Below are 14,238 nucleotides of genomic sequence, written 5' to 3'. Positions count from 1 at the left end.
TCTTTGATTCATCCAAGTTTTACGCTTCTTTAGTCATGCTTTACTGTTTGAAGCTCCTGTAGTTAACATTTGTTTGTATACCTTTTATAGTCAATAATTAACACAAAAAAAAAAAGATGTCAAGTCCATGCTCGGACAGTTCGTTTTTGTGTACCTTCGATTCCGAAAATCTACTCTTTATGTTTAGTCGCGGAACTCTTTGGTCCGAATAATGGAGATGTCATTATAGCGATATTTCAAGTCAATCAAACAAGAACGTGTGGACAAGATAAATTGCGTAAAAATGCATTATTGCATATTATGCTGTTGCAATGATATTTCCATTGTACATAGGTTTGATTGGCAAGAACTCATGGACGAGTTAAACTGCATAAAAATGCGTTATTATATATTATGTTGTTGCAATGACATTTTCGTTGTACATAGGTTTCTCGGCAGGAGTCGTGATTGTGAGTTGTGTTTGAAATCACATTAACAACCATCAAGTGATGGGCTGATTTAGTGGCATAATTGTCTGTCCACTGAATCGAAGGTTTATTGACGTTGTTGGTACGTGGGGGGATGGATTGTACCAAGGTTTCTGTCAACCTTATTGGAACCATTGATGTTAACATTCTTTGCTGTTGACTGATGACTTTTGGACGGTTGTAGCAATATTTTTTTAACTTTGTTTAGAGTAGCAACTTAATTCGTCGCATTAGTTAACGTTTTCATACTTTTTGTCGCAATTGATGGATTTTCTTGGCACAAGCAAAATAAATCTTATAGAGCCATCCTAATATTCTTTTCATTTCGTAGCGGCTAATCATATCATAAACAAATATCTTCCCAAATTCTTTTTCTATTTTTTTATATAATGATTATTTAAATTTAGAAGTGGAGAATTTTGGACTAGGTCAGATAATAAGAGTCATCCATTATAATTTGGGATCGAACTTGTTATCCACGGAAATTGAATTTAAGAACTTTTACATACAAATGATAAATCATAATGGCCGGAAGTCACAGGCATGTGTGAAAGCAATTGTAGACTCCGCTACATGAATGGTCGGAAATTACCATATGTGTGAACGACTGTCTCAAGCACACGTCTTTTTAATTAAAAAAAAAAAAAACTAGGAGTCGTCAGTTGATCGAATAGACTAATTTCATATTTTTATATGGCTGGATAGAATGATTTAAAAGAAGATTCTAACAGATATCAACAACCGATTGTGGTTTTGATTTTCTTACTTGATTTTGTTGTCCTTTAGACTTGCAAACAATTGTCCTAATTTCCAAGCATTTTCCTGTTCCACTATATTCCCGAAGGTTATATAGTCCCATTTTCACTTATAGTACCGAGGAACTTTCTGATCGAATAATTGACTTGGAAAAATATATTACACGCATGACCATGCTTATCTGTGCGTCGCTTGTGGGATCGAGTAATGAATACTCTAGTCGTCATCATCCCTCCCCCCTGGGCGTATTTCTCTTCTATCACAAACTTAAAAGTCAAAAAGCAAAATAAAAAAATAAAAACGTCATCAACGTGCAGTCAGATTTTAATTTTTAGTTTATATTTTTTGTGCTTGAGATACGAGAAAAGTATATGGATGAGATTAATTATGAAGATGGCGACAATATAGAGGCGAAGAATTAAAGAATAATAAATGAAAACAAAATATTGAAATTGAAAGCAATATCTCCCTTCTCGATATATTTCTCTTCTATAACTTACTTTAAAGTCAAAAAGCAAAAACAAAAAATGAAATCATCATCAAGCGCGTCGTCAGATTTTAATTTTTAGTTTATATTTTTTGTACTTGATATATGAGGAAAGTATATGGAGGAGATTAGAGATGAAGAGGGGTGATAATAGAGAGGCGAAGACTTAAAGAAAAATAAATGTAAACAAATATTGAAATTGAAAGCAATTTATAAAAGTTTTTAGTTTTCTTTTCGGTTTAATTTCAGTTTACTAACATAAAGTTTCTTGGTTTTTACATTTGATATATCGAGTTTTTTCATTCCAGAGTGATACCTGAAGTCATAATTTTGGAACACTTTCATACATCTGTTAAGGTTGTTATTAAATCAACCATTAATTGGTGACATGGCGCCCATGTTGACAATTGGCGTGGTACCCACGTTGATGCGTGGCGTGGCGCCCACCTAGATATTAAAAAAAATATAAATAAATAAATCTGGGCCGTCCTCTCCTACGTCACCTCCCGCTCACACCCAACCATCCTTCATTTCTCTCCTCTATACCTACCCTCTTCAACTCCCTGCACATCCACCCTTACCCTTCCTCTTCGACTCCATTCTCCTTTGTCCACTGATCCCTCTATACCTGAGGCCATCTCCAACCGATGGTTGGCCAGAGGGCTCGTTTTAACCCTCTGGCCCTCCAAGATTCTCCAAGATATTAATATTTTAATGAACAGTACGGGGCCATATTTGCCTCCGTCTCCAACTGAGGGCCAGATGGCTCGTTTTAGCCCTGCCACAAAAAATAGTCTCCAACTGAGGGCCAAAGGATAAAAATAGAATTTAAAATAGAAGTTATAGGATAAAAATAGAATTTAAAAAAAAAATGAAACAATTTTGTAAAATAAAAGTTATAGGAAAAAAATAGAATTAAAAAAAAATATTAAAAATAGAAGTTATAGGAAAAATTTTGTAAATGAAAAAAATATATATATATATATATATATATATATATATATATAATTTTTTAAATGCAACAGTTAGCTGACGTCAGCTAGCCGTTGCATTTGAATTTTGTTTTCTTAAGACAGGAATACATTTATATTAAATAATAAAAACGTATTCCTATCGGTTATAACCAACAGGATTCCCACTATTTCTAGCCAGCCCTCCAACCCTCTAGCCCTCTCCGATTCCGTAGGGCCCTTTCAGATTCCAGAGCCCTCTAGCCCTCGGTTAGAGACGATTTTCGGACTATTTTCAGCCCTCTGACCCTCTGGACCCTTCGGTTGGAGATGGCTTGACCAACCTCTCCCTCACTACCATACCCCAACTCGACCCATTTTCCAGATTTGACAGCGGCGATCCATTGTGTTGACTTAAGGAGCGACAACTTAAAGGCGTTGGGGTCCACCACACTATACAGGAAAAGATTAGAATTGGGATGATCCTAGAGCGAGGATGGACGACCTTGTGAGCTCGAACCTCTGAGCCCCACCTACCAGATTTGACAACGGTGGAGAGCCAAACGCAGCGACCAAACCAATTTTTTAAAGCTTTCAAATGTTCTCCCGATTTGCGTTCCAATTCGATTTTTTACTGTGGGTGTTACAGATCCAAACCCAACGGCCAAAAACCATTGAGACTGGCTTTGACGGCGAAGGGGATTAGGAGCAGGGGGTGAGGATGGAGAAGATGACCCATATTTTTTAATTTTCTTCAATTTTTTTTTAAACTTTTTAATATCTACATGACCACACGTCATCAGTTAATGACTGATTTAACAACAACTTTAACATATGTATGAAAGTGTCATAAAGTTATAACTTCATGTACTATTCTGGGATGAAAAAAAATTGATGTACCAAATGATGAAAACCAAGAAACTTCATAGTTGTAAACAAAAATTAATCTTTTCTTTTTTTATATTTTGTATCATTCCTTTCACATTTCTTTTGTAACTCTCTCACCATCCGTTCTCCTTTTTTTATTTTTATTTTTAATTTTTTGTATCTCTAACACAAATATGAAGCCACTTAGTACTATGGTATGATAGTATTACTCTACACTTGAAAGTAAGAGGTCTTAGGTTTGAATCTCGTGGATGATGAATTCGATATCAAATTAAACTGTCCATTGTTTGTCTTAGCCGAACTCCATCTCCCCTTAGTGTAAAAATATCGATGTATTAAAAAAAAAAACACAAATATGAAAACTAAAAATTAAAATCGAAACGATTAATTATCAAACATGCTGTTGTATTTTTATGGGATACTTTGGATGCGATCCTTAATCACTAGTGTACATTGATTGAAACCTTATTAGTTTTTAGATTTTTGATCAAAATCCTTTAACTTTGTACACATCAACATATTAGCATTAATCAATTTCCATGTCAACTATTTTATATTTTAAATTAAATATTGTAATATAGACATCCTTTAAAGTAATTTTTTTGTCCAAACATTTAAAGCAATTAAATAAAATAAATTACCACATTTATGGGATATAAAATCCCATAAGATTTGAAATTTACGTTTATGGGATTAAATAATAAACTCCACCCTTAGAAAACCTTAAACCAATTAAAATTTGGTGATTAAAATGTGGAAAATAAGTTATGAAAAGAATTGTTTTTTTTATTGAATGGCATGATAAAAGATAAATGTTCCCATAAGAATGTACCCATGTACAATTATAGTAATTCACAAGAATGTACCCATATACAATTTCAACATTAAAACCCATATGTGAAAAAAAAATAAAAATAAAAACAATGTACCCTTATAAACTCTTAATGTAAAAAATAATTAAAGGATAGAAAAATGGAAGCAAACCATAATTGAGAGGTCTTAGGTTCGATTCTCGCTAAAGACGAGTGTGAACCACGTTATTGCTAGTCTATTGTGAGGCTAAGCCCACCCCCCTCCCCTTAATATACATAATATTGTTTGTTAAAAAAAAAAATAACTTAAGGGTACATACAATATAAATCTTATGGGAAAATGTTATATATATATGGGTAAAAAATAATTTAGAAGAAAATTTTACAAAGGTAGTATAGAATAAAAGTTGGGTACATGGATTAAGGAACAAGAGAAGAGAAAGTACCCAATGAAATTAAAATTGTGTTCATAGCAATATAATGGTCATTTGCTATGATTTTGCAATAAGATAGTCATGGAAAAAAAGTAAGTTTGAAATTTTTTGGCAAAATTTAATTTGAAGAATATATTTAATATAATAATGTTGAATTTGAATATAAACATAAACTTGAGTGAGAGAATTTTAGGATTTTTAGTTACAAACGTGATAATGTAGTAAAAGTTATAAATTAAAATATGTAAAACAAATAAAAAGAAGACATGGAAGTATTTTAATAGTAAAATGCTGAGGTGTACAAAGTCAAGGAATTTTAATAAAAAACTAAAAACCAATAAAATTTCAATCTATGAACATTAATGATTAGGGATTGGATCCTTATTTTTCCTATTTTAATTTTGCATACCATTTCATACACTTATTTAGCTATTTTACATCCCTCTACCGTAATTTCTCTTCCTCCTTCATTCTTTATTTCTCTAATATTTTTTCTCCTTCATAAAATAATAACAAAATAAAAATTAATACCCAAAACTGAAATGATTATCGAACAACAAATCCTTTCTTTTTCTTAAAAAGGCAACACATGTTTGAATGGAAATTACATGGAAGGTCAGAATAAATAGTTACTTCACTTTCTTGGTTATAACCTGGAAGCAAGAACATTGACTGCCTAAACAAAATGTGTTGACCTCCTCCCAGAAAACTGTAACCTTGTGAGTTCGTCTCGGTTGCATACATCAGGTCCTGCCTGCAGTCCCACACAACTTGAAGGAAAGCAATAAAGCAACGAATATGATATATCTTTTCTTTCTTTTTCTCACCTTTTTTATCTTCTTTTTCACTGTGTCAACTGACGGATTTCAAGCAATGAATATGTTTGTTGTAACGAACACAAGTCCTATCGTCTAATGTAACATGATAGAGGCTGGCGTTTCTTTAAGCTCATGGTTTCATACAGAGTTGCAGCCACAAGAGTTAGATCAGATGTGCTTCTCACTATGTACCCAAGTTTTTAAATTTACTCACCGGATTAATGTGTCATGCCACAAGCAATTTTAGTGGTCGAATTTATGAACAAATGAAACATCTTAACGAGTCGACGATAGGGATTTGTTTTAGTGTTTGTCTTCCAAAGTTTTACAAAAAAACCTTTCAATCTGTCATCTAACTGTTGTGTTTAGAGCCGAAGAGCGCACATTAATTTAGAACCAACAGAACTGAAAATGATATGAAGAGATTCAGCTTTCCAAAGCACAAATGTTAACACTAAAGTCAGACTGCACAGATCAATGATTAAATAAAACTATTAAAACTGACCATGCTTGCAAGGGGGTTCTTATAGCTCAAGGGTTACGTTCATTCACCCCAATACTCGAGATCTTATGCTGGAAACCACTTCACTTGAGATCCCGTGTTCTAATCCAGCTTCCTATATCTGATGCACTGAATTTTCGGAGTACTAGGAAATGAGAAGTGAGAACATGGGTTATTCCATTCGACTTAGTCGTTGCCGCAAAAAAAAAAAAAAAAAAAAAACCAGCAGTTCTCTGAGGTCTCACAACGACCAACACTTGAACCTACTGGGAAACTCCATTAATTAATTTAGCACATGATCAAGGCAAATTAATCTTGAGACTTGGCCCTTCATAATATGAAACATCCAAAAGTGCGTTTTTGCAGTAAACCTTCCAAGTCTTGGAGGGACCAAACTTTATACACAACTTTAGACTCATGACTGAAATTAAAATAATATTTAGAAAATTAAGAATGATATATTTTTCTTGTACCACACATGAAATATCAACAAAAAGGGAAAGGAAAAAAAAGGTTGGTTATCATCATTGGGTCCTTGACTTCTTTTTGCAGTTTATATAAATGATTACCCTATAGCCCTATATCTACCCCCCATATTATTCTCTAGTTTGATCCAATCCAACCGTATGCATTTTGTAAACTAACTTCTAGCTTCAGCAAATATGAGTCTCAAGAAACTAGCATTCACCTTCTTGACTCCTAGTTGTTTCAAGGCCAACAAACTAAATGCAGATCAAAAATCCCAAACGTCAAAAGAAATCTCATTGCGGAGATTGTCACTCTCGGATTTGAGTAACTCATCGGTATGCACAGCCCTCAGTGATCTGTCAAATTCACTTATTGGCTCAAACCTTCATATTTTTGCACACAAGGAGCTTAAAAAGATTACACAAAGTTTCTCCAAGAGCAACTATCTCGGTGAGGGTGGGTTCGGGCAGGTGTACAAAGGTTTCATTGATGACAAGCTTAGGCCTGGATTGGAAGCTCAGCCTGTTGCTGTTAAAGTCTTGGATTTAGATGGCAAACAAGGACATAGGGAGTGGCTGGTAGTAATTCTTTTTTTTTCCCATTTAAAGGCTATGCTCCTAATCATATCATATGCTTCCCAAGTTGTGGGAAAATGCTCATTATCAGACACTTTTTTATGTTGTAGGCTGAAGTGATTGTTCTTGGGCAACTGAAGCACCCGAATCTTGTTAACTTGATCGGGTACTGCTGTGAAGACGATCACAGGCTTCTGGTGTACGAGTACATGGAGAGAGGCAACTTAGATCACCAGCTATTTAAACGTACAATTCTGATCATGCACGCATGGTTTTTATGCTTTTTTAATTTTGAAACGAGCACAAAATATTTGGATCAGAAAATTTATGAATTTGTTTGTTTGTTCATTAATGCAGGTTATGGTGGAACCCTGCCTTGGCTAACAAGAATCAAGATAGCAATTGGAGCTGCAAAAGGCCTCAGTTGCCTCCATGAGGAAGAAAAGCCAGTCATATACCGCGATTTTAAGACTTCGAACATCTTACTGGACTTGGTAATTTTCTCTCCTTAATTAGCACTCTTCCGCTCTTCATACAGGCGTAAATATTGCTCATCTGATAAAATTATGTCTTCCTTTTTCCTGCAGGATTACACGGCTAAGCTGTCTGATTTCGGTCTTGCCATAGATGGCCCGGAAGGAGATGAAACACACATTACAACGCACGTCATGGGAACTCATGGCTACGCAGCTCCAGAATACGTCAAGACAGGTAATTCAAGTTGGTATCTTGAGTATTGCTATTTGTACCATGTCAACCGACCACTATTATATCAACTACACATCGAAAACGCTGCACATGTCCAGTTAATACTATACAAATTGTTTTATTATTTCAAGTTACTACTTTCATTTATTCATAATAGCATGAAATTTTAAATTTTCATTAATCATACTCTCTTCGTTTTCAGGTCATTTAACAGCAATGAGCGATGTATATGGCTTCGGCGTAGTTCTTTTGGAACTACTAACTGGTAGAAGGTCCGTGGATGAGAGCCGTCATGGTAGAGAACAGAACCTAGTGGAGTGGTCCAAACCATTTTTGAAGGATACACATAAACTTGACCGCGTGATGGATCCTAGGCTCGAGGGTCAGTACTCGACCGAAGGAGCTAGAAAAGCAGCTGCATTGGCTCACCAATGCTTGAACCACAACCCCAAATGTAGACCAACGATGAGCAGTGTGGTCAAGACCTTAGAGCCTCTTATGGACTTGACTAATGACATCCCAATCGGACCCTTTGTGTACGTTGTTCCAACTGAGGAAGAAAACAAAGTTAGTGTGCATAGGGTTGAAAGAGAGGGGCAAGCTGAGTGGGAAGTGGTGAAAAACGAGAGCAAAGGTGAAGAAAGAGTGGTGGAAACGAGGGCGAAGGGCCGCCACAGGAGACGTAAAGGTCATCGGTATAGAAATCGGATTAAATCATTGAGGTCTAGTACCGTTTATTCTGATACTGCTCTTTATAGAATTCTTGGAACTGATTTGTACTCTCCCAAATAAGCAATTGATGTCGTTAGGGAAAAAATGCACATGATTTGGTCATACATCCTCTTGGAAACAAACGGAAAAGGCGAAATATGCACAGAAAGAACTGATTACAAGCTTTTAATTAGTTGAAAATAGAATTGAAAAGACACTAAACATATAATATATTTGTACGTATACATTAGAGTTGTTTTATTTCTTGTGAGGATCTTCCCTTTGTGTATGATTTTTGTAACTTATTATTATTACAAGGAAAAACAAGTACTTTGAAGAAACACAATACTCTGTTTTCAACTTCAAATTCTATGCTTTCCATATAAAGAATTCATATTACATGAATTTATTACTAGTGCATAAGGTTATATAAAGAATAAAAATGACCTTGATTAAATTATTTATGGACTCACTATTTCGTTTCTGGAGTGCAAAATATTCTATTCAATGTTCCAAGTCAAATTTCCATCAATTCTTCCCTTATGTTCAAAATTAGCTCAAATGTAGTGCACCAATCAAAGGGTTTGAACAACCCACCAAGCAGATTTCACAAAAATATTTGCAGGGTTAAGGTCATCATGGTTAGACTAGAATTCTGCAGGGGCCTGCCTCATATTTTTCCACCCTTTGCACCAAACCCACCCAAATCCCAAGTTTGGCCTAATTCATAAGATGAGTTTTGCTGATTCAACTGATGAAAGTCTTTGTAAGACTTTGAATTATTTGCCATTGCTTATGACCACAATTAGTAAACAACTTGCAAGGGTCTCATTGGGCTCGTGTTCAGGTTTACTCATTTATATCCATGTCGTTTGAAATCACATATTGATGAACAAGCAAAACGATATAGAACAATTTATAGTACAATAATTCATACTCATGATCAGAAAAATGAGAGTTCGATTAATTCATATTGATGACTAAAAAAATGAGAATTCGATCTAATATTCATTGAGAAGTAAAAATTGTGTACATCCATCCCATCCCCAATTTGAAACAAGTAGGGTTAGAAAAGGGTCAGGGTTACAGAAATTCAAAGCAACTTTTAGCTAGATAAGTTGGAAAGCTTAAGCTAGAAATAGGGTTAGCTTGAAGACTTAAGACCCCCAAGATAACCTTTGTACAATCCATTTGGATGAAAGTCAATGGATGGCGTTCGAGTTGATGCAATTGCTTGTCACTAAAATTTCTAGCTTCCATCACCAGGAGGTGAAACTTCATGAGCAGCCTGATCCGGATTAAGTAACCGAGAGCACTAATGCAGGGGCCATAGGTGTGATTAAGCCTTGTATTTTTCGTCACACACCCAGTCTGCGTCATACTTTTCACCATATGGAAGAGCAACCCCTTCAACTAAAGGCTCTCCTGTCCAAAACCAAGAACATGTTCAGAAAATACAATGATTGATAACCTATATGGGAACATGGATTGTGGCTTGGCATCACCTAGATGAGTTTACATGTTATGTGTTGGCACGACTTGTAAAGACGTCCGAGAATAAATCCGCCCAAGTAAGCAGCCGCTTTCTAGCTCGAAGAAAGCAGACCCATTAAGTTACTCCGCACTAATAAACTTTAGCCGTTTCGCCACTTGCATTCTAATTCTTCTTAATGACTCTTCTTAAACCAACTCCATCCCTGCCAAATTGCCCAAGCAAATTGAGCAAGCAATTACTGCATTTAGTGAACATTAACTCACTAAGTGCATTTTATCTCGAAACTAAATAGCTTAGGCTATTGGTATTAAATTATTATTATTTTTTAAATATAAAATAATAAAAGATAATTTTATTTTTAATTTCAAATAGGATCTGAAAGTACAATTTTTGTAGATAGATTTTCCAGTAGATTTTTAACTAATTTCGCAATGTCACTTGTTATGATTTTGTAAGAATTTTGTGGATAGATTGGTTGAAAGTAGATGAAAAATATGAGAGAAAGATTGGTTGAAAGTATTTGAAAATATTTAAAATGTGGTGTAAGGTGGAAAAGTATGGTTAGATTTTTGAGTAGATTTTTAACTAATTTCGTAGCATTACTTGTCATGATTCCGTAAGAATTTTATGGATAGATTGGTTGAAAGTATATGAAAAATTTCAGACAAAGATTAGTTGAAAGTATTTGAAAAGGGAAGTGTTATTGGCACTCCAAAAATCTCATTCTACACTCCTCACAAGTGCATTTTTCTTTCCAAATATAGAAAGTTTGGAATGTAGAATGAGATTTTTGGAGTGCCAATAACAATTCCCTTTGAAAATATTTAAAATGTAGTGTAAGGTGGAAGAACATGGTTAGGTACTTATATTTTTCTGTACTTTTTTTTTTATAATTTTTATTAACTTAATTAATATGGACCATTATATTACAAAAAAAATTGTGACTCAACAACCTAGATTTTGACACGTATGCCAACGGTAACTGACACATCCTGACCCAGAATGTCCACCTAGACTCCGAATCAAGCTGTGCTAGCTGACACCCGGATGGTAACGGAGCCATAAAGTGTAGTGAGGTTAAAAATGTGAATAAATTTAAACCTAAAAGTGCCCAAATGTAAGAGTGCGTATGTGAGTGAGAATGAACTCATTTCACACGTGATGTCAAATCACAAGTACAGTACAATAAAAGTAAAATGAGAATTATACTGTCGAAGGTAATATTCTATTCCAACATGGAATGAACCCATTTCACACGTGATGTCAAAGCACAAGTACAGTACAGTAAAAGTAAAATGAGAATTATACTGTCGAAGGTAATCTTCTATTCCAACATTTGCCAAGAATCCTCGTTGACACAAAAACTCTGCCACTAAAACCTAGAGGAGCGAAAAACAAAGGTGAGTGTGCTTAAAAATAAAGTTTTGTAAAACGTTTTCAAAAACGTATAACCCATCACCGTAAAACAAGTATAGTTTCCAAATATATATACTATATATAGCATGAAAACACTTACCGTAAACAGTAATACTTCAGAAATACAGTAAGTCACAATATTTCACATATAAAACATATAACATCCAATAATCACATTATCTTGCGTAAATGAACATATAATATCTGGTGCTCATCGACATATGCTCACACACGAGCTCATGCATAAGTATTCTGACATGAATAAGACTGGATGTAATGATGATTTATGCGCTAGTACTACAATCATATGAAGACTGGCGCTATGCGCGTCACATACAAGTTCTAATTGCCTTTAGCAATCTAGGACAAGACTGGGACTTACAATGGATCCAAAGTGAGTGTACGGTGCGATATGAACATACATGTGAAGACTGGCCCTAGTCCAGTCGAGTACTAACACAAATATAGCACATGATAAGCAGATAACATAAATATGATAATGTAACGGTAAATCGACAATTCGATAATTCTAATCAATGAAATATTATTCATGACCATAAATACAACCAAGGCATCCATAATAATACGCATACTTGTGCATCATATAGGACATAGCATAATTTCATGAATTCCGTCAATACGCTAATTCTTATATATGTTACTCTAATCTATGCGTAACGTAGAAAATTATTTATCAAATATATAACTAGAAACTAAATAAATATATAATATTTAAAAGTAAAGACCCACTCATAAATCATGTCGCTGGGTCGAACCTGCCTCGCGGGCATCAAAGATCCTTGCGATGTGTTTCACCTAGGAACGAAACCCTTTACATCAATATATAACGTACTAACGTAAATTCGAGTATTTGTACAAAGTACAGTCAATAAAGAAATTATTTTAAATTGATCAAATTTCAAAAAATGGAGGGCAGATATGGATTCGGCATATCAAGAAACTTAAGGATGGACCTCAGGTTCCTCCATGTGCCGCCACAAGGTAGCTGCATTGGCAACCACGCGTCAGTTACCACGCGCCTTCATTGTGATTTCTAGATTTTTGCAGGTTTTCTCTCCAGCTTCTAGAGCTCATTTCGAGCTCGATACTTAACCAAAATTGATGATTCAAAAGCCAATTCGAAGCTAGAATTGTAGGGAACAAATCCATACCAAAATAGGATTGAGTTATGGTTGGTGTTGGCCGAAGGAATGAGCTAAAAGTGACCAGATGATCATGGTTCCTTTGCTGAAAAACTGGGGAATCTCCCCCATCGAGATTTATGTGTTATTTTGTTCATTTAAAACATGTACACAAGATCAATATTGAACCATAAGAATAAAATGAAAGGTTTTTAGGATTTCCCGAGGCTTACCCCTAGTTGAAAATGCAAGAAACTCGCTAGGGAATATAGCTCCATTGGTGGTTCGGTTTAATTTACAGAGGAAAGAGACGAGAGAGACAAACAAGCTTAAAGCTTTACTCTTCAATTCTGGTCGTACAAGTAGGTGGTGATGGCAGTGATCTGAAGGTGGTCTTGTTGTGAGGTTCACCAGAGTTAGCGAGGTGGTGTGGCGGTGTTATTGTTGCACCCACTCGGTGCTTGCAAAGGAATAAGGGAAAGTTATAGATGCGAGTTTGATATAGGAGAGTGAGGTGAGACGTGGTGGTGATCTAAATGGTTAGGATCACTGGAGTGGGTTGGTGTTGCTGCCTCTGTGTTTACAGAGAGAAGAAGAAGTAGAGGGCTGAGGAAAAAAGAGAAAGTGAAATGCGAGGGAGAAGAGAAGAGAGAGTTGAGAAATGTGATAGAGTGCCCAAGAGTTCTGGAGGAAAATGGGACACAGGAACAAGGAAAAAGTGGGGTGTGGGCCCCACGTGGCTCACAAAACAAAGCCCAAAATATCTTTCGAACGCGAAATTACCAATTTGCCCTCAGTATTCGATGTTTCGTAAGATCTTTATTTCAACTCCGAATTCAAATCCACTTGCGCCTACAAGTTCCTGGCGACGATTACTACACCAATATGCTAAAAGAATGGGTCATACATCTCACTATACGGTGGTCAACGAAAGTCAAAATCTTAGCCTCTAAGGTCATTTTGGTTAATTCACTCTTTTAAAATTAATAAAATTGTAAAATTAGGGATATGTTGCTATCGTAACAATTCAAAATTTTCTGATTTATATTTTTTTTGTCCAAAAAGTCTAGACACTTGATTAGAAATACCCAATGGTCCATAGGGGTGGGCATAAAAATCGTCAAACCGCAAAACCACATTGAACCGTATGAAAAAAAATCGAAAAGAACCATGTTGACCGAAAAAGTCAACTTTGAGTCAAAAATTGAACCTTACTGGTTTAAACCTGTTCTGGTTCTGATTTCGAATGAATAAGAACCGACCAGAACCGAACCGAACCGTTTTATTAATAATAAATTAATTAATTATATATATACACACATGTCATGGTATAATAGGTTGAAAAATTAGTTTCACCAAGTTGCAAAGTAGTGGATCCCATCCTAATTAGGGCTCACCCTGTAACATCCCACATCGTCCAGGGGAGTGGATCCTACAAGCCTTATATGTATATTCCCATCTCTACCTAGCACAAGGCCTTTTGGGAGCTCACTGACTTCGGGTTCCATCGGAACTCTGAAGTTAAGCGAGTTTGCGTGAGAGCAATCCCAGGATGGATGACCCACTGTGAAGTTCTCGTGTGAGTTCCTAGAAACAAAACCGTGAGGGC

General features: G+C 35.5%; 1 protein-coding gene across 1 annotated transcript; it reads left to right on the top strand.

Annotated features, from left to right (window-relative positions):
• Nucleotides 1-6,748: 6,748 nt before the first annotated feature.
• On the top strand, nucleotides 6,749-8,657 carry LOC137741075 (putative receptor-like protein kinase At1g72540). The gene is made up of 5 exons (XM_068480880.1): nucleotides 6,749-7,160; nucleotides 7,268-7,403; nucleotides 7,515-7,651; nucleotides 7,745-7,868; nucleotides 8,068-8,657. The coding sequence occupies exons 1-5, from the start codon at nucleotides 6,777-6,779 to the stop codon at nucleotides 8,655-8,657; spliced, it is 1,371 nt and encodes a 456-aa protein (XP_068336981.1). The 5' UTR covers nucleotides 6,749-6,776.
• Nucleotides 8,658-14,238: the final 5,581 nt, after the last annotated feature.

The sequence above is a fragment of the Pyrus communis genome, chromosome 7 (genome assembly GCF_963583255.1).
Source record: "Pyrus communis chromosome 7, drPyrComm1.1, whole genome shotgun sequence".
Taxonomy (NCBI): Eukaryota; Viridiplantae; Streptophyta; class Magnoliopsida; order Rosales; family Rosaceae; genus Pyrus; species Pyrus communis.
This window is presented reverse-complemented; position numbering and strand designations above follow the sequence as displayed.